The 20,107-nt window shown below is 45.6% G+C and overlaps 1 protein-coding gene across 1 annotated transcript in view; it reads right to left on the bottom strand.

The window, feature by feature from the left end:
• Positions 1-20,107, bottom strand: part of LOC142591496 (fatty acid synthase-like) — a 188,244-nt gene that overhangs the window by 27,693 nt on the left and 140,444 nt on the right. The window contains exons 19-24 of the mRNA XM_075703825.1: positions 18,567-18,896; positions 17,566-17,685; positions 16,199-16,554; positions 8,683-9,036; positions 5,924-6,167; positions 1,902-2,138 (exon numbers count right to left, since the gene is read on the bottom strand). Coding sequence (XP_075559940.1) covers positions 1,902-2,138; positions 5,924-6,167; positions 8,683-9,036; positions 16,199-16,554; positions 17,566-17,685; positions 18,567-18,896 — 1,641 coding nt within the window. The remainder of the gene's footprint in view (positions 1-1,901; positions 2,139-5,923; positions 6,168-8,682; positions 9,037-16,198; positions 16,555-17,565; positions 17,686-18,566; positions 18,897-20,107) is intronic.

The following is a 20,107-nucleotide window of genomic DNA, read 5'->3' as shown; positions in this document are numbered from 1 at the left end:
ACAATATTTCGCTATATGTCCATGTCTTTGACATCTGAAACATTGAGTAGCAGACCCCATGTATTCCGTCACAGGATAACTGCAGAATCCAAGCGACACTCGGTTTGGTAAAGGGGCGTCCTTAGAGAATTCCAGGATGACCGAGCGTCTTCGGGTTTCCGTTACTACGCCATCTTCGTTAGGGACGTAGAAAACTTGCCTTTTAGCAGATATGACTCCTTGTTCGCTCAAATACTCCTTGAGGTCGTCATCTGAGTACTCAACAGGAACGTCCTGTATCCTCCCGTACGTGGCAGAGTAGGAGTATGGAACTCGAGCTTCTACAGGAATACCCGATAGATCTGTCACTGTGAGGAGACGATTGGCTGCAGGAAGTGTAGACACTGTCACCATGAGGCTGCCATCCTTGTTGAGACGGTGGCTGAGTATCTTTTCTTGGGCTGTTGTCACGACCGCAGAAGCCAGAAGATTTGGGTTTACTTTCCATAAGCTGCTGTCAGGCTGAGTTGGCTTGAATATAACAGGAACACCTGCGGCTCTTTTCTTTTTGTAAGAGACAACAGTGAAGGCTGTCTGGTCCATCTCTTCGTTGTCTCCTGTAGATTGCCTTGCGTCGATGTCATCTTCACGTAGCCTTTTCCTTGCTTGCTCATCTTCTCTGTGGTCTACAGGAGCAACGTGCTGACCTGGTTGCTGATTGCTTGCGACGGATGCCATCAGAGCATCACGAAGGTTGGCCGACGGCGGAGGCTCGCCGCGCTACTTCGGTCCGGTGCGCTTCGGGAGCCGCTTGCTGTGCTTCTCTCGCAGGACGGTGACCCCCAGGCCGGCGTTCGGTGAAAGAGAGGCACAAAGAGTAAAAAGGCGCTCTACACTTGCTAAAAAAGACTTAAAATTACCGACGGGCGTTCGGAAGCGAGCCTATCGCTCGTCGTCCAACTGGAGAGTAAAGAGTGTTGTCTGTATTGTCTGTATTGTCTGTATTGTCTGTATTGTTGTCTGTATGAGTGTTGTCTGATGTCTGTAACGGCCAAGTTGTTCTTGAGCCGCTGTGTCTATCTTAGTGTTGATGCTTCTAATGATGTTAATGTTGAACATGAATCCTGAACTTTGTGTTGCTTTTTTGTTGTTACCGACCATTGTATATGTAACGACTGCTCCCCCCCCCCTTATGTAATGCCCTAAGCCAAGGGCCTTTAAGGGTAAATAAATGATGATGATGATGATGATTTAGCTGTAGGCAGTGTAGAGGATGTACGATTTGTACTTATCCCGGCAACTGTAACCATTTTCCCTCGTGTAGCCTTTATCCCTGGACAAAGCGACAGCACATGACAAGCATTTACTCAAAAAGCAAAAGCAATCTACATTGGGCAATACAGATGGTCATCAGGTGTTTTGCCTCAGGCCTAAGCAGCATTTTAGTGTAGGCAAGTGGATTCATTGTTCTAGCAGATAAGTAGATCGCTGAACAAAGACGTGGAGAAGGGTAAAACGGGCGTGTGCGTTAATACTGTCCTCGTCCTTTTCTCTGCGCCATTTATGCATATATTAGACCCGAGGCCTAGGTTAAAGAAGAGTAGAAACCACCTCATCACAAATTTTCCAGAGAAAAGCTTCCTCCCCCTAAGTTAGATTACGGGGAACGGAGCATCTACACTTGCATCTTCAACAGAAAGGTTCCAAGAGGACGAATACTTAAGGTGATCCACAATGTTCGAACAAAGCGAACGAAAAATATGCCTGAAGTCAATGTTTCGAAAAAGCGTCTTGTCTTCGCCGGGGTGAAGACAAGTCCACCTGAGGAGACCGACTCCAGAGGCACATATCCTGTTCGGCCGCAGTTAATTGCTGCCTGTTTGTCACTGTTTTGTTTCTACGCCGACATGAATAAAACTCACCGAGTATGCGAGCGACAGAATGCAAGAGGCCCTGCTTTTCCTCGCCGTCCAACTTCCGGGGCCGGTCTGGCCTCACCAAGCTGGAGACCACCGGGTGTCTCTGGCTCAGGAACTGGTCCATTACGGCCAAGCAGGACCTGATTTCTTGCGGCGTGCTGCCACCGAAAGCCGCTTCGTCCCACGTGGTGTCGCTGCCTACTCCCACATCACCAACGGGGCCCCATTGAACGGCCAACCCTGTATGGAGAAGAGGAATCGCGAGGTTCAACCCGAGGTATGCATTCACGACAACCGAAAGGCCGACGGGAAAAAGAATTGCAACATATAACGAGAAAACCACAGTAACACTGGCGATGTACATATAATTCAATGAAAAGTTCTGTAGGTCCGGTGCATAGGTAGTTGAAGAAATGAAGGTGCACACTTTAGTATTTTAACGTTTCGACCGTGGCACGGCCTTCGTCAGAATAAACACAGATACCAAGTGCGCACCCGCTTTTATGGGCATGCGTTGGTGGGCATAACCAGCAGTACATGCACGTGTACACTTGCAAATAATAAAAGAAAAAGTGCAGCAGTAAGTGTAATTTAAGCACGAAAAATGATATGTATGAAATATCATTATGATTTCACGATGATTGTACATGAAGTTACAGAATGATAGCAATTGCGACATGGGAAAGCCGGGAACAAAATTATTTGGCATGGTTTGTCAATTCTATACAAGAACATAAACATCAAGATATGGCAGAAAGGGACGACATTTTTCCTACGCCCTCGTTGATACCGCATGACACAGTGTCAAAGTTATGAATGAGAAAGGCTTCTCGTACCTCTCAATCATGGTGCGATTTGAAACCTGATTGTATTACTCTTACTTTGATGTTGTCAGACGTATGACCTGGCAGTTGAACATGTTTAGATAATGGAAAGTGTGGCAAGCTGTTAACGCGTGCTTTGTGGTTGTTGAATCTGATGCGAGAAGATGTTTCGGTCTGACCGATATACTGCATGTGACACACTGAACATTCAAGCAGATAGATGATGTTCGTACTGTCGCATTACGATGTCGCAATCGATATCATTATGTAATTCATATAAAACCATCGTGATACCATAATGATATTTTATACATATCATTTGTCGCGCTTAAGTCATACTTAATGCTGCAATTTTATTTTTTGCAAATGTACACGAGCATGTACAGCTGATTATGCCCACGTGCGCATGCCCATAAAAGCGGGTGCGCACTTGTATCTGTGTTTATCCTGACGAACGCCATGCCACGGCCGAAACGCTCAAACATTAAAAATGCAATTTTCGTAAGTGTGCGCCTTCGTTTCTTCAAATATATATATATATATATATATATATATATGGTACGAAACCTACGGAGCAACACGTGTGAATGTGCACAACCACAACAAAGCCGCCATTGTGGCCCGAGAGCATGGCCGCTACAGCAAAATAAAGATAAAGAAGGCGAAACTTCCATGTCACTTCCTCCACTTTTCTCCTAGCGTGTGGAGGTGGTAGGGCCTCTCAGTTTTTTCCGTCTTTCATGTGCACGAGGCACCTAATGTTTACAGAAACCAGGGGGAGGGAATAGTGAGAGGGCAGGGCGGCGTTTCGCTCGATGCTGCAACTGCGCATGTGGCGGCTGCGCGCGGTCGCCTGGTCGTATCTTGAGATCGATCTGCGTTGGATGCAGTCTAGGTACTTCGCCGGCTGTTAGCTTTATGCGTGCTGTGTGTTCTCGGCGCTCACGTTTCGGCGAAGCCATAGAGAGCCCGAATATCGCTTCGTTCTCTGCTGCTTCCGCGTTTCCTGACGCCAGCGTTTTGACAGCGAATTTCCGCGGTCACCGAGTCAGATGTGTTCATGTTTGCTTGTGCGCACGTGACACCATGCTTGTTAATTTAGCTAGTGTGCCTATGTGTAGGAGGTAATACGGCCGATAAAACTAATGTCCTTACTTTTTATAGCTGTCCACTAATTTGCTGTCGCAATCAATGGTTCGCCTTTCGGGCGAAATCAGTCCACTTACTCGTTTTACAGTCCAAATGCGGTACTCTTCGATAACTTTATGTACCGCACGGTAAAAAGGGACATTGATTTGACATGAAACAAGGTGTGTTTATGACATTGGAGTCGAGTTGGAAGTAGGTGTCAAAAGATATCTTCACTTATATTGTCTAGGCTTAGCAGAAAGAGTGGGGCACGTGTAGTTGACCTAATAGCGAGCATATATGAAGGGATGAATCTACCAGATATTCCTGAAAATGATTCAAGATTTCACGTCAGTCCTAGTCTTTAATGAACAATCCACGTAGCACGGTCTATTCATTGAGCTGAATTCCTTGAAGCGGCCGACACTACCTACACTGAAAATTAAAATGCATAATGGAATATTCAAGACACTAATTAATGAAGCACTTAACTAATTACTTTAGTGCACATACTGCGTTACACAAACTGAAGCCAGCGTTCTCACAAGGCACATTCATTTGGAACGAATTTCGAAGCTAGCACCAATTTTGAGAAATGCACCGCCAACTTACGGTAAAGGTGCGCTCTTCTTCCACTTCGTTTAGCAAAACGCCTTCTTATAGAGTGAAGCTCAAAAATTACTCAAACACGAATGCAATCAATCGCCAATTTTGGGAATGAATATCTCAAGACTGGTGTCATTCGGAGAATCCCGTCCAAGTGAATATCACTTTTGAAGTCACCGGCTACAATTTGTACATTGCTGTATGTGCCCTGAAGTAATCAGTGTAGACTTTAATTCGTTAATTTAAATATTGTGTTGATTAATTAAATGTCCATTATAGCTCCTCGCGCAAATAGTGTCCTCTATCTCAAGAAGTGGAAGTGCCATGGGGGATTTAAAAGCTTGAGTTAAATTTACATACATACATACATACATGCATACATGCATACATGCATACATGCATACATACATACATACATACATACATACATACATACATACATACATACATACATACATACATACATACATACATACATACAACCTAAGTGGGATTGGAGTTTTAAGCATGAGTACGGGCTTGCGATTGCTGACTAGGTGGCGGGCCGCATCTCGTAGGCAGCGAAATGGTCGTGTGCTTATATTGAGGTGCACGCGATAGAGAACTACAGGCAGCCGAAATTAACACGGAGCTGCAGCATCCCTTGATAACGAACTGTGCATGTGGCACGTTAAACGCAACAATTTAATTTTAGCAATTAAGCGTGTAGTGCTCAGTTAGCGCTCGTGTGCCTGACTTCAGCTCTCCTTCGCGACTACGTCAGCGGTGAGCTCACGCAATTGGAACGAGTCCGTGCTATTTAAGCCTGAATAGCATTCCCACTATTTCCTCCTGTGTTAGTCGGCAAATACGGTTCTTTATCACGGGAGCTAGCCCAAGCGGGCGACTAGCATCGTCATACGGTCTAGGGCAAACGCAAGGCAGGGACATGCAACGACAATCAGACATTGTTATCAGCTGCCGCATACACTAGCATATGCATTTGAAATTAAGAAGCTCTCGAGTTTTATTCGATCCACAATATGATCATGGGGCACGTCATACTGCCGGGACTCCGGATTGATTTTAAACACCAGGGCCCGTATTCCCAAAACGGTCTTACGCTAAATGCGTTCTTGCCAGCCGACAGTCACGTAGGCCATATTATTAGCGAAGGCGATCAGCCAATCAAAAACAGCACTTACGAACGAAAAGCTTTGTGAATTCGGCCACTGGTGTTCTTTATCGTGCACCCAATGCACGGTACATGAGCGTTCTTGTAACTTCGGGGCCACTGGAATGCCGAAACCACGGCCGAGATTGAACCCTTGACCTCGTTCTCAGGAGCGCAGTGCCATACAGCCACTGATCTGTCGCAGTGGGTAGTTAACGTATCATGAGGCATCGCACTTGACGCTTGCGCATGACTAGGGCATTCGTGCAGGTGAGGTCTAGGTCCGCGACGAACCGCGTTTTGCTGGCGCTCACCGGGAATTCCGTCAGCTACGCGGCGCTCGCAGATTCGTTCCGTGACGGAGTTGGCGTAGCCGTAGTTTGTCTGGCCGATGTTGCCGCGCCCGCAAGAGTTCGACGAGAAAACGACGAAGTGGTCGAGCTCCGGGCACAGTTGTCGCGACAGCTTATCAAGCAGCTGCGTGCCAACTACCTTTGGCTTGCACACTGCTTCAAACTTGTCGACCGTCTGGTTTTCCAGGAGAGCATCGTGAAGCACCTGCAAGCGCACGGGAAGATTGGCTTGTTTAGCGGGCAAAGCTACAGGATGAGACTATTCCGACTCACGTGGGCCCTCTCACTTGCGCACAGCTCAAAATTGTGTATACAAGGGAACGTTACACACATGTGCAAAATAAAAAGAATCCCATGTATACAATGCTGTAACATATGTAGGAAACATGGACATCTGCATACATATACATAGAAATGCAAAGTTAATGTGGCATATTAGAAACAATAGGTACAATAAAGCACAAAAAAAGCTACAGAAATGTGATCCCAAAGCTTACCGGCATAGTCTCACTCCGGATAGGTAGTTTTCATGACATTGTGGGAGCTATAAACTGATCTAAGCTTCGGAGTAGGCAATGAATGATCCCCCCCTGCTTATTCCCGAACGATTTCATACTGCAAGTGGCTTAGGTGTGTCGGATCCTGACATTCAGACCCTAGCAAAATGGCAGCATTACGTTGAAAAGCTGCACATATCAGGAACTACGTACATATCTCAGCAGTTACCAGCGTCTTCCTACGGCACGCTCTTTTCATGTAGCGCGTGAGTACATTCTAACTAAAGCTAGATCGATAGGACAGCCCGGATCACTGGTTCAGTCTGCAGGAAAAAATGATGTGGCCCATTGTCGTCAATTGATGACGCGCGCATATGCCGCATTTGCATGAACCAGGCACGAGCGTGTCAAGTCAGAAGTCGAACTCGGGCAGCCCGACTTGACGGATCGAGATTGTTGCGACAGTCTGCGCTCAGACCTGATGTAAGACCAAGAGTCCGGTCAATCGCTGCTGGCTGCGGCCCACTGACCCCACCAGTACGCGTTTACATATGCGCTGTAAGTAGGCAGCGCTGGGTCGACCTAACAGCCAGCCTCGGCGCTTGCTCAGCGCGACCGGCTATAACGTTCGCAAGAGTACAGCAGAAGAATTTGAACTCGACAAGTGGACTCGACCCGCTTTTGTCGGGTTCCGGTAGCGCTGTAATAGTCGCCGCGGAAGAGCAGCGAGTGGTGCGTTTCGTTGCAGCTCCAGACACGCGAAGCTGTTCTGCGAAATAGTTCAGCAATGAGTCCAGTCATGCAAATCACACGTTACACGCGTGTTTCTATGCGATGGCACAACACCGCTAATCGTCATGTTGGTTAGTCTAGAGCAGATAATACTGTGTTCGCGACTCATTGTAGCACTATCTAAAGACCTGGGCAGTGCCTGCGTACGAGGAAAATTTAGCTAGGTACGCTACTCCACTTTCCCTCTTCACATTGGTATTGTTCGCAGAAAGACTTTGATCAGACAATCACTTGACTCATTCGAATGAAATTTGTTGCATTTAGGATGGAAAACTCAGGATTCATGAACTCACCAGTTTTACAACGAAATACCGAAAATCCGTGCAATAAAAAAACTTATGGATATTACTCATATTTAACTCCGCTCTTGAACAGATGTCAGACCTCTGTAAACTCCTTGAGTTAGAAAATATCAAGTGGACAAATGCCAATAATGATTTTACATCGTACGTAATATTGTTACAATGTTTAAGAGAGTTCTGCAAAAACCTACTCAGATATTAGCGGGATGTTTCGTAGCTGTTCATTATACATTAATTTTGACAGCTTTAGATGTCTCTACAGGTGTAGAATTGTGACATAACTTTTTCACGCGAAATGTCTTTAAGTATGGTCAAAGGTGGTGTCGGTTGTTGAGTCTCATGTAGCCAAATCATTCATCACTTAAGCAAGTGTTTCTATCAGCTACGTTCGTCTTCTAGATGTGAAGTTAATAGCGTTTGAAAAGTACAGTTCTTAATCACTCATGCAGGAAAAAGGACAGTGACTGCAACGAAGACAAATGTAACATTCCGCATCAGATGGAACTGTCCTGGAAAGGAAATAGATCAGTGTTTAGAAACTTACGCTTATATCTCTGCAACCGCAGTAGCCGCGCGCCTACCTTTTGCTATCCTTGTGTAGACGAAAAAACTACGTTACTGGACCAAGCATGTGCCACCTACGCAAATGGCACAGTTCTTACGCCACGGATAACGCAATTAGAGCTAACATAGCAACGTTCAGAGACAGGGGTCGCCGTTATATTGGTCCGTCGAAGCAGGAATCGTCACGTTTCAGAGAGCTAATTATGCAAGCACTCACCACTTGGCGTGAAACCGCCCAACTCATGTTTCTCATAAAAAAATTTTTATCATAGCAGTCATCTTCGTGAAGTGTTCGTAATCACATCGCTTAGAATTGGCCACTTACGAAAATTCGGTGTTCCTCGTTGTCGATCCCTAACTTACTCACATGCATTTACTGGGAACGACTCCTGAATGGATCAGCGACCAGGATCAGTTGCTCCTGGTGCTACTGGTCCCCGAAGGGCGCGGAGCGAGACTTTTGTGAGCAGACTACCGGCGAAGCTCCCGCAGCGTTGCCGCCCAAGTATGTAACGAAGTATGCAATGTTTCAAGCTCGGTAACACGTACCGAGGCGGCGACTCACCATCGCGAGGTTGAATATCCCACCGACTGATCCCATCGTAGCGGCTTCTTCGATGAGCGCCCGAACTCCTTCGCTGGACGCGACGTCGGCCTTTCTGTCGAACACCTCGACACTAGCGCCGCGCCAGCGGTCCAGGCACAGCCTCTGGTATCCAGTGTTCAGCCCAGAGCGGGAGGTGAGCAGGAGCTTGCGGCATCCGCGAGTCACCATCCAGTCAGCTAGTTCCAGGCCGACGCCGCCCAGCCCTCCGGCAATCACGTAGGACTTGTGTTCGAAGAAGCAGGGGCGCGCGATGGCCTCTACCCTCAGCGGCACTGCTGGGGCCGTGGGCCGCTGTCTGTCCTCCGGTCGGATCTGGAAACGAATTCACATCGCGTTTTAGAAAATTTCTTGCGTCTATTATGGTCACGGTTTTCGCCGCGAGAGTGTTTCCCAATGCTTTACCAACGGTCGAAATTTTGTAAATTGCCATCAGTGAGCCCTAACATGAATTCAGCGACGGGAAGCTCTACATCTGACACAGCAGGCGCTTCAGTGCAGACAGAAAAATCTTACTATTTGCAAACTTGGAGTGGTTGTACCGGTTCAACCTGAAAAATTCAAATAGAACTAAGGAAAGTTAAGGCGCTCAGTTGTAATCGATTACACGGTCGAGTTGCTCGAGTAAACGCTTAGTTGTAGCTTTAGCACGTGCCATTCTGTCCTTCTCGCCTTGTCCCTCGTTCTATTCCCTTCTCGAAATAGGAAACCATATTGACGAACGGGTGGTAATAGGATCTCTACCAATGGCTTCGCATAACTGTTACATACGGCCCGCACTTAAAAACACGGATGAAGAATAGACAAACACGAGCGCTTCGCATCCCTGGAAAGTTATGGGGGCATTGTGGAGAAAGGTGAGTGAGCTCCACGCGTTTCGTGCGTCTACACACTAACGAGCCAGCGGCAGGTCGCTTTGTGCTCTGGCTGACTGCCAATCAAACATCACCTGTACCAACATTACCGCCATCCTTACATGTAGAGGATACGCATGCTTCAGCAAGATATGCTTTGAAAGTACAAGAAATGTGAAATCTACCCGCTAGGAGCCAGACGTATGCGTACCCTCTGTTTCTTTCCTTTTCCTTTTTTTTTGCAGAGCAATACTGGAACGCTCATCCTGCTCTCATGTACACTGCAACTGGCTACTTCTCTTAAATCCATTTTTGGCGACCCAGAACAATGACCGCAAACTTGGCCTTCAGCAAAGCCCACCCCCTCTTGAAATATCCGGAATGTTCACGTTGGAGGTTATAACAAACAAAAATAAATAACAAATACAGCATACATAGCACATATGATCCAGGGGAGGAATTCATTAAGCAAACTTACGAACAAGTTTTGGCGCAAGAAGTGAAAAAAAGTGTATTTAGAAAGCCAAAACTGTTTGTAAGGTCACGAAGTTGCGATGCCCGCCTCTGGAAAGACGAGCGTTGTAGTCGAAAAAAAAATGTTTGATGCAATGGCAGCACAAGTGCGAACTTCAGTACTTGCGCCAATAGTAAACGTAAGTCAATCCGCAAACCTTAAGAGTCGTTGCAGCTGCCGACGTAAGAACTTTCTGCGATAGGGGGGTTGCAGTCTTACGAAGATAATTATGTATTTTTCTGCGCTGCTATAGCTAACGCAGGTAAGCGTTGGAACGTGCTGTTGCAGCTGATTGGCCAGAGGCCACATCTGATAGGCCAAGATGGCGTGTGCTTATACCTTTCTGTCGCGCTCTCATTTATCATCTCAAAGTGCAGTGAGCAGTACTACCACACAGCTGTATTGGGTCTGCGCTACTGTGGAAGACAGTCACACTGATGCCGTGCTGAGAAATTCTGTCTAATGTCTGATAGGCTGTGGTCACTTCATGTGCACAATAGCCCGACTTTTCATACTCATCATGACACTTCACTGGTACGATGTAAAGAGTGCAATGTCCTTATCTGACAACGGTCAAGTTTTTCATTGATGTGTTTTCAGCACTACTATCATTTTCGTTGTCCAGTTTAAGCTAACTCTCGCTCCTAGGGCTGCGGATGATTATTTTTCATGACGATTTTGAAGTTGTAGCTTTCCATACAAGACGAAACAACGAATAAACGTCTAAGCGTTTCTACTTATCAAAACTTATTGCTGTTGTACGATTCGCTTTCGTCTTCCGCGCTGTTAACCTCCTCCTTCTATTATATTGTTTTCAGTTCTAATGCAGCCCCAACGGTAAGCGACGTGGTGTTCATGCCCAAGTTTGTGCTCACCCTGTGACGTACACGACGTGAGCGAACGTATGCGTACTACGGATAGCAATCCGCTCGATGATCTATGATATGAAGCAGATCTTGCTGATCTTCAGTACGATGACGTGATATATATATATATATATATATATATATATATATATATATATATATATATATATATATATATATATATATATATATATACGTCAAATAACATCACGCACCACCATTGATACGAAAATAATGTGGACTGCTGGAAGAAGAGTGAGGGTATGAAGTAAAATATACCTCGCGAACGGAGCGAATAATTGTCGCCTGAGTACACGCACACATTTATACATATAGCCACATTGACGCTTATCACCGGATATGCTTCCTCTTTGGTAAAGAAGCGCGCATCATGACGCTCATTCTATAGCGGAGCTGTCTTAGGCGGATTTACAGCGTTTCGTGATGTGCGTCAGCAAAAACTATCATCATGTTGGCCGATCCTGGTGATAGCGCAGAAAGGGTCTCAGCTCAATGGAACATGCCCCTGAAAGCTCGGGGACCTGCGACACATCCTTTAACTACCCTTGTCAAACCTGGAACCCAAAGAGCTCAGACACAGGGTAAGAAATGTTTTTTTAAGCGTTTTGTACGACTTTTCAATATGAACTGTTAAAGAACTCTCGGCGCCAACCGCGCGAACGAGCCCATATCATTGCTCACGCGTTCGTCGTCGTCATCTTCTTTCACCGCTGGCTCCGTTGCGCTCATCATTCGAGCGTAGAATTTCACTTTTCTGTCGTCGTAATAGGCATGGCGTGTTTACGGGGATATCATCCATCGTCACAGCGTGTGACGGCCCATGATATTTTTCTTTTGCATGGACAATGCCAGTAACAGGCGACGTGCAATGGGAAGAACAGACGAAAAAGAAAAGCGACAACAGACCACAGCCATCGCCGTCTTACGATCGGCTGGAGATGTGTGCTCTAAACCCCAGACTAACATCAGTCCTGGGTGAAATGACATCACTCACGTCTTTCAATTGCTTTGTGCAATGCTCTCTTTATCTTTTCCTCCTGTCAGTTAAGAAACCCTTCATAAGTGTTTGTGAATTCAGCACAAGGATTTTCTTCCAGCCGGCGACGGTCTTGCGATGCTCCGCGCCTGCTGCGCAGTAGTCATGGCAACATGGCGGCGTGAAAAAGCCGCCCACAACGGCCTGGTATCGCGAAGTGAACTATGCGACGAGCGTACGACGCTAAGCGCCGTCAATAAAACGCAACATACCAGCAAGATCAGCATTTGCGTCGCTCGAATTGTGCTGTCTTCTCAGAAAACGTTTTTCAACCCGTACACAGCTCCTTGAAATCGTACATGGTCTTGCGAAATCCATTAACTATGGCAAAGAAATAGATGTTTTTATGGATTTCTCCAAAGCCATTGATAAAGTTTTGCACAAAAAAATTACGCTTCAAGTTATACAAGGTACTTAAAAATAAGATGTTGATGAGTTGGCTTTATTCATACCTACCTAAAAGAGAACAATTTATTTCTTTTTACGATAGTTGCTGAAAACATGTGAAGGTTCTGGTGTTCCTCAGGGCTCAGTACATGGTCCTTTGTTGCTTCTTTTGTTTATTAATTATATCGTGACACAAATTCCTGTTAAGGCCAAGTTTTATGCAGATGATTGTATTTTATACTCTCAACTTGATAGTACTTCTGATCAGTTGCTGTTGAATCAGGCATTTCATAAGGTGCGAAGAAGGGCAAATGGTTGTTAACTTTGATAAAACTGTCTTTATAAACACTACTGATCAGAACATTCTTTTGCATTTTAGGCGCGACGTTAAAGATGTATTTCTTTCTGAAGTATCTAATTTTAAGTACCTGAGGCTTTATATATCGAATGATGTAAGCTGGAACAAGCACATAACATGTACACATGACAAGTGCAAACTATAAACTTTTTCTTCTTTTTTCGCCGTGCCCTCAAGCTTTAAACTCCTGTCCGCCTTTCAGTGTATAAATAGATTGTATTACCAATCTTACACTACGCCGTGAGCATATGGGACGGCTTTACAAAATCTAGTATTAACAAACTAGAAAAAGTGCAATGAAAAGCGGCGTGTTTTCTTATACAGCACTCTGTCAAGGACTTCAGTTACGAACCTTTTAAACAGAGTTCAACTTTCGCCCTTAGATACCTCTATTCAATGTTTAAGTTCTTATATCAGTCGATTATTGAACATTATAACATTGACATAGCTCATATATTTTTTCTTTTCCTTCTCGCTACCCCACTAGGCAGAAACACGACCTTACTATAACCCCTTTTCGCGCACGCAATAATTGTTTTAACTATTTATTCCTCCTTCACACCATAGTCCACTGGAATAAGCTAACTAATGCAATTGTTTCGGCACCTTCGTTGTCGTTGTTTTCCTTGCCGTTAGAATATGAACTTGCTAATTGAATTGTGTTGAAGTTAACTGTACCTACTTTTATCATATTGTTATTAGTTTCCTTTGAGACAAAGGTGTTGAGTACTCCCAAACGGACCCCGCATAACATAAAACTTGCAGCTTTTATTATATCGTTATTTCTTGTGCCCTTGATACCTTCTACCTATCACGTCTATTGTATAACTCGCATCTACTGTATGTTCATGTACGCGCCATTTTTATTTGTTTTTAATAATATAATTATGTACCGCCCTGGTAAAATCATAGAAAATTATTTGTGGTATGTCTAAATAAAAAGTAATATTAATATAAATTTCCGATCATATGCTTCCGTTATGCAACGCTGGGGAAACCTTGGAACAATTGATTGAGGACCTTAATCGAGAAAGTGTAAGAGTAGGTTGAAGATAATGCAGAAGACAAAGGTAATTTTGAATAACCTGTCAAGCGAATAACAATTAGGGCTCGGCAGCCAGCCTCTAAAGTGTGCGCAGGAATAAGTTTATCTAGGTCACTTACTCGCAGCGAATCCTGATTACGAGAAGGAAATTTACAGAAGAATGAAAATGGGTCGGAGCACATTACCAAATCACGACCGGATCCTCAGCGCTGGGATTGGAAAGAAAATCAGACAATCATTCCATTCTTCCAGTACTATCATATCGGGCAAAAAACTTGGATGTTAATAATAAAGCATTAGAACAAGTTAAGGGCTGCTCAAACAAACGATGAACCAAAATATGCTTGGCCTAATGTAAAAAGCAAGGAAGAGAGTGGTGTGGACCACAGAGCAAATGGGAGTGGCCGATATTATAGTTGAAATTAGAAGGAACATTGGAACAGGGCAGGCCGTGTAATTTATAGAGCAGATTATTGGTGGTGCATTAGAAACACAGAACGGGTGCTAGGGAAGGAGCAAGCATTGTAGAGGACGGCATACAATTGGGTGGGATAATAAAATAAGAAAATTTGCAGGCACAAGTTGGAATCAGCTAGCGCAGGTCAGGGGTAATTAGAAACCGCTGGGAGAAGCCTTCCACATGCAATGAACACAAAAATAGGCTAATGGCGTTCCGTAACGTCCGAAATTCGCTCGAGATTTTCACGCACTGTTGATCTTGAGCCGTACTTCGCTTGGCACTGTGAGGCCGCATTCGCATGTTTTCATAACGGTGTCTGTCGCCGCTTAGATATCATCCCCCTCCCACCTTTTCCTCGTACTATATGTTCAGTGACGGCTCCGAAGAAAGTGCATCAGTATAGCAAGATCGATGGCTTGAACCAATTTGATCCGAAACCTATTAGAATGTTAAACCGTTATGTACTTCGTGTACGGTGATCTGCAGTACTCTGACGTGCTCTTGATCGTGTGCTCTTATGAGGCTGGTAAACTTATGGAAACGCTGGCGCTGATTTTGAGGTGCCACTTGGACCACGACCGACAGTGTAGATAAGGGATTCACCCTATGACGTCACCGACCTATGATTTATTACCGATTTCCAAAATTGAATTGCACGCGCCTTTCACTTCTGTCGGAATGCGCCCGCCTGAACCTGCAAAACAAACTCTTCACGTGGTGCAATGCACCATCGTGTTTTGTCAGCTGATGAGAAGCCAAAAAGAAGCAATGAACGCTGATACGATGTCAAAGGGTGATAGGAGGTGAAAATTGCACGTGCGTACGCTACGTAGTGAAGTTTTCTGCCATAATTTACGAGTGTCGGTAGCAACGGCTTCCTTCTGCATTTCTTTCTTTAGGGCTGCTTTCATAGCTGTCCGTGCCCTCGGCGGGGATCCTATGCGAAGAGACGGCGCGTTTCGTCGTCGGTTGGCACTCAACGACATCTTCGACCAGCCCCTTCATATGGTACCGACTGCCAACAGAGCTAACGTTGAGCTTATGCGTGGCGTTAGAACCGCAGCTGCAACCGTTTGCAGCGCGACCACATACCATACCGATGAACGTACGGGTGCTGGTCGCTTTGCCTTGACGCGATAAAACTATACATTATGCAGGTTTCTTCTTTATGTGTCCGTAATCAGTACTGAAACAAACGCATTCAGTCCCTTTGTAATATGTTGGTGATGGGGGTGGTGATGTTGCTGCAGGCGGGATTAGACGGGCGGACCTGTCTGGCAACTGCTGTACCTGAACGTCTTTTTTCTGCCCCCAATAAGTCACCATGTGTCCACCAGTCCTGTGTCTCACAGAAATGTGTGAAGAATGCGTGACACTCTCATTGCCATTCTTTTGGCGGAGGGGCGGTGAAGGCGAGTGCGTGGTTGTGGTTGTTGACGCTACACTAGACGCCCGGAATAGGAAGCTGTCAAGAAGGGGTGCGCAGTGACTTGCTTAAGAATATAGCCTCAACCCCACATGCATGATGTGCGATCGTGCTATTAGTTGACTGCGCTTCTTTCATCGCTTGTCGTATGATCCGAGTTTTGTTTCCCCATCGCTCTCAGACGACGCTGTAAGTTAAGTATGCTGTGACTTGGGTTGCACCCTTTTGTTTGTCGCTGTCGTCAGAGTTAAAAACAAGGACGTCATATCTCGTGAGAAGGCAACATAACGCTGAAGTAATAAAATCATGACCAAGAGTTATACAAATGAATACAAATGAGAGTTATACAAACCAAGAGTTATACAAGTGAGTTATAAAGAAACACGTTCACTATACTGGTCTGTGAATCCGTTGAAATACAAGGCGTTGTCTTTAACATTTCCAGGACAGTTTCTGATGGCTCCACGTGGGCACTTTTGGATCTTAAACTCTTATCCTGAGTTCACTCACCTCTATCACAACTTTTCCAATGTGTTTCCCCGAAGCCATAAACCGGAAGGCTTCCTCGGCTTTGTCTCGCGCGAACAGGTGGGTGTTCAGAGGACGGACGACCCCGGAAGCGATGCCATCGCGAACCATTTCGACGAGGCGGCGCTTGTCAGCGGCCAAGTAGACTTCGTCGCCCAGCACTTTGTCCAACATTATTGCATGGAATGTGCGATTCCGGATGAACTCGGACATGTCCATGGGTGAGTTGTTAGGCACGTCGAACTTCGAGATCTGCAGGAAGCGGCCGTGGTCTGCCAGGCAACGCACACTCGCCTGTAGCTTCTCCTCGGGCAGTGAGTTGAGGACAAGGTCAACTCCTTAGGAGAATGGGAAAAAAAGATCAATGACACACTTTATTTGCTTGAGAGGAAGCGTTAGCTCAGGCTTAACTCTGATACCTCCTGTTTAAATAGATGTAAAACGCCGAAGGTATTTGATACAAAAAGCGATACACTAATTTGAATTAAATTGGTTGCGTGTAAAAGAAAAAGTGTAATTCTAGTGACTGTAGGAAGCAGAAATTAGATTTTGGGCCTAGGATTTTCCACAAAGACTTGTCAAATTGGGCAGTTTCAAAAAAAGAAAAATGGAAGCATGTATTTTACATATCCATAACTGCAGCAAGAATAGATATTACATTTCTGTCAACTGCATCCATGCTCCGTGCAAGACGCCGGAGTCGCGGCGAAAGATTGCATCCAATCACCACCTACAGTAGAAGGCAGTGATAAATTGTAGCGCTGCTGTCGCAAATTGGTCTTTGTGGTGGCTGCGAAATCATGTCAGCCTGTGCAGAAGACATCAGCACCGCGGAGAAAGGGAGCTCTACGCCTCATCAACGACGCGCCCTATCTGCGGAAAGTGAATAATCTGGTCGCCGAAAAAAGGGCGGGTATTCTAACGTAACCCGGCGTCTAATGGGAAATCCCTGTGTCACGTGATGTGCGTCAAGACCCTTTCCCGCCAAAGGTCCGATGGCTATTCTATTGTACTACCGGGGCTATTTAAGCAGCCCCAACATCCACTTACACTATCACTCTCTTCTCGTCTCACTCTTCACTAACAATTTGCAGCAGCAATCTGTTCGTCCCTACTTGGTCCCCTGATTTCCTGGTGCCCATGGCACGTAAACCTCTGTCACCTACTAATAGTAACGTCGGACGGTAAGTTGCGAGGAACGGAAATCCGGCATCCTAACACGACGACGCCACTTGACGTGGTGCATTAGCGCTTAGAGATCTTATTTTCATTATTCGGGACGACACGCAAACAGCAAGAACGCCGCAAGTGTGTGAATGCGAGGGAAGATGTTGCAAAGTCCCACTCACCCCTGCCTTTGGTCTCGTCGAGTACGTGCGCCTCGAAAGAGAGGTCACGTGAGCTGGCGAAGTGTCTGTCTTGCAGCTGCGGGAAGCGGCGCTTGAGAAACTCGCGCTTCTCCGTAGAACCTGTGCGGCGAAGCGAATGATGCAAAAGAAATAAATTATGCGGATCCAACGCACGTGAAGGAACTTGTGTCGTGCGACGTTTTCGTGAACCAATGAGTTAAGTGTTTGGGCAACTGTTGAACTTCCTTAGAGAGTCTTGGGGCATGACGCATTGCGTGCCTGCCCGGCAAGACGCCGAGACCCGCAGAACGTGACTCGTGCGACCGAGCATTAAGCTTCCTCCAGGATATGCCGACTTCAATACGTTATCTCCAGGGTCGACAAACTTTGCCATTTCACTGTGTCCGGGATCGGCCAACATTTTCAGCAAACCAATAGTTCAGAAAACCAATTAAGAAATAATTATTTAATGATTATTCAGAATAATAATAAATTTACGAAAAGTGTTACCATAAGTCTTATGAATATTATTGTTTGCGTAGTGCTGGTCAGAACTCAAGATTAAAAATGTGCTTTGTGTTTTCTCGATTTAGAAACATGTTTGAATTTTACAAGTTTAAAAGCTCTACAAATTGACATTTTAATGAACGACTTCAGAGCATAAGTCGGCGTTGCATAACCTAACTCGGTTGATGCTTGTAGCTCCGTTTGGTTGGAGGCACGTGCACAATTTATAAAGCATCCGTGCCAATAACGTGCGCCGAATATACACTGGCGTTTCGCGTTTCGTGTCAATAAAAAAAATAATGATATTTTTCCTTTTTTCGCACTGCGTGAAATTACAGTAGGTGTGTGCCTACGCACGCTTTCGAACGATTGAGGACCGATGCCTCGTTAATGCGTGAACATTAATAAACAGAAGGTGTTTCTTTTTCATTTGGTCTACACTCATTCTATAGATTTCAAGGTGCTAAGGTCGATCAGACTCGGGCGTGCCCTACCGACGGTGGTGAAGGCGGTGCACCCCATGGACAGGGCGATGGCGATGGCTGCCTGTCCGACGCCTCCGCTGCCGGAGTGTACCAGGACTGACTCGCCAGGCCGCATGTTACCTCGCATTATCAGCGCGTAGTAGGCGGTCGAGTACGCCATCGGGACGGTGCAGGCGTCCTTGAAGCTCCAGGTTTCGGGAACCTCCCAAGTAAAATCCGGGTCCGCGATCGCCCGCGTGGCTATAGCCTGGCTTGGCACCAAGCTCATGACCCGGCGACCTTGGCTGTCTCGACCTGAGAACTCGGAGCCCATGACGCAGTCTAAAGAGGCCCGTTTGCCTGAAATAACAGTTTCGAAAATTGATCGGGTTATTGAACCCGAAGGAAAAGCCTTACATTAATCTATAAAAGAGCGCTGGGTCGTACATGTCAGATTCAAGACATCGCCAGAACATGGGCTGCGGTAAGCGCTGCGAATATCAGTCTTCTTTTGTCGTTCCATGTTGGACAGAGCGTGTGGACTTTCAAACCGACTTACGGAGTACAAGGTTCAACTTCTAAAAAAGTATGGCTCCAAATCATTAAGAGGAAAGCTTTCTTACGGCGTTGGTTATTGGCGACACCTTCAAATTACAGAGCCAGTTTGACCTCACAGATTGTGGAAAATCCTGATCAAGGTTTGGAGTTTTTGCCAAGTGGACCGGCTACATGATCACTGTTGATAAGAGGTATCTTGGAATTATCAAATAACGCGTTTGTTATAAGCGTAAACAACCTTGCAGGGCATTTCCTGCGTAAGAGGAACAACCAGAGGTAAATCTTAAGATTAGGGAAACAACGCAATCACAGTCACTGGTTCAGTTTGGTAATATTACGGCTTCGGAACCCTGTCGAGCTCCCAGCCACATTACACATCGTTTCACAGCACTCCGGCGCTGGAGTGTAACACTGTGAAGTATACTCAGCTGCTCAGGACTACGCAACAGAAATGCAGAATTACTTTTCGGCTTTTCTTTGCCACAATTTTATTACTACGGATATATTCATGCACATCACTCCAGCACAATCACAGATACTAAGTTCATTTCGAAAACGTGCGACAACCGGTGGCGAGTATTATGGCGCGGAAAGACTCATACCTTCACTATAGATAACTTTAGCATAGTGTAATGTAGTCTAACGTGTGGCAAATAAATTTAAATGCAGAAGAAACTGCTTTTGTCTTCTTGTACTTCGTGTGCGTTTTTCTTCTTACCCCACATCGAGTGTAGCCGCTGCTGTGCTCAAGAAGAATCGAAAACCTCATTTCTGGGTGCTCGCCAATCATACAGGATCGTAGTGGATCATGCGAGTAATGCGCAATCCTCAACAAAACGTAAAACAGCTGCGCCGCTAACACGCATTCCTGCAACATTTTAACATTTATCGCAATGCAATAAGCGTCCATTAGTCGTAAGCTTGTAAGCTGTCATGTGTCTAGGTTCTAAATTGTCTTTTTTGCTCGTCACTGACTTCTGCACTGTACATGGAGCCTAACGCACTAGTCTAAA

This window comes from Dermacentor variabilis, chromosome 8 (assembly GCF_050947875.1).
Source record: "Dermacentor variabilis isolate Ectoservices chromosome 8, ASM5094787v1, whole genome shotgun sequence".
Classification (NCBI taxonomy): domain Eukaryota; kingdom Metazoa; phylum Arthropoda; class Arachnida; order Ixodida; family Ixodidae; genus Dermacentor; species Dermacentor variabilis.
This window is presented reverse-complemented; position numbering and strand designations above follow the sequence as displayed.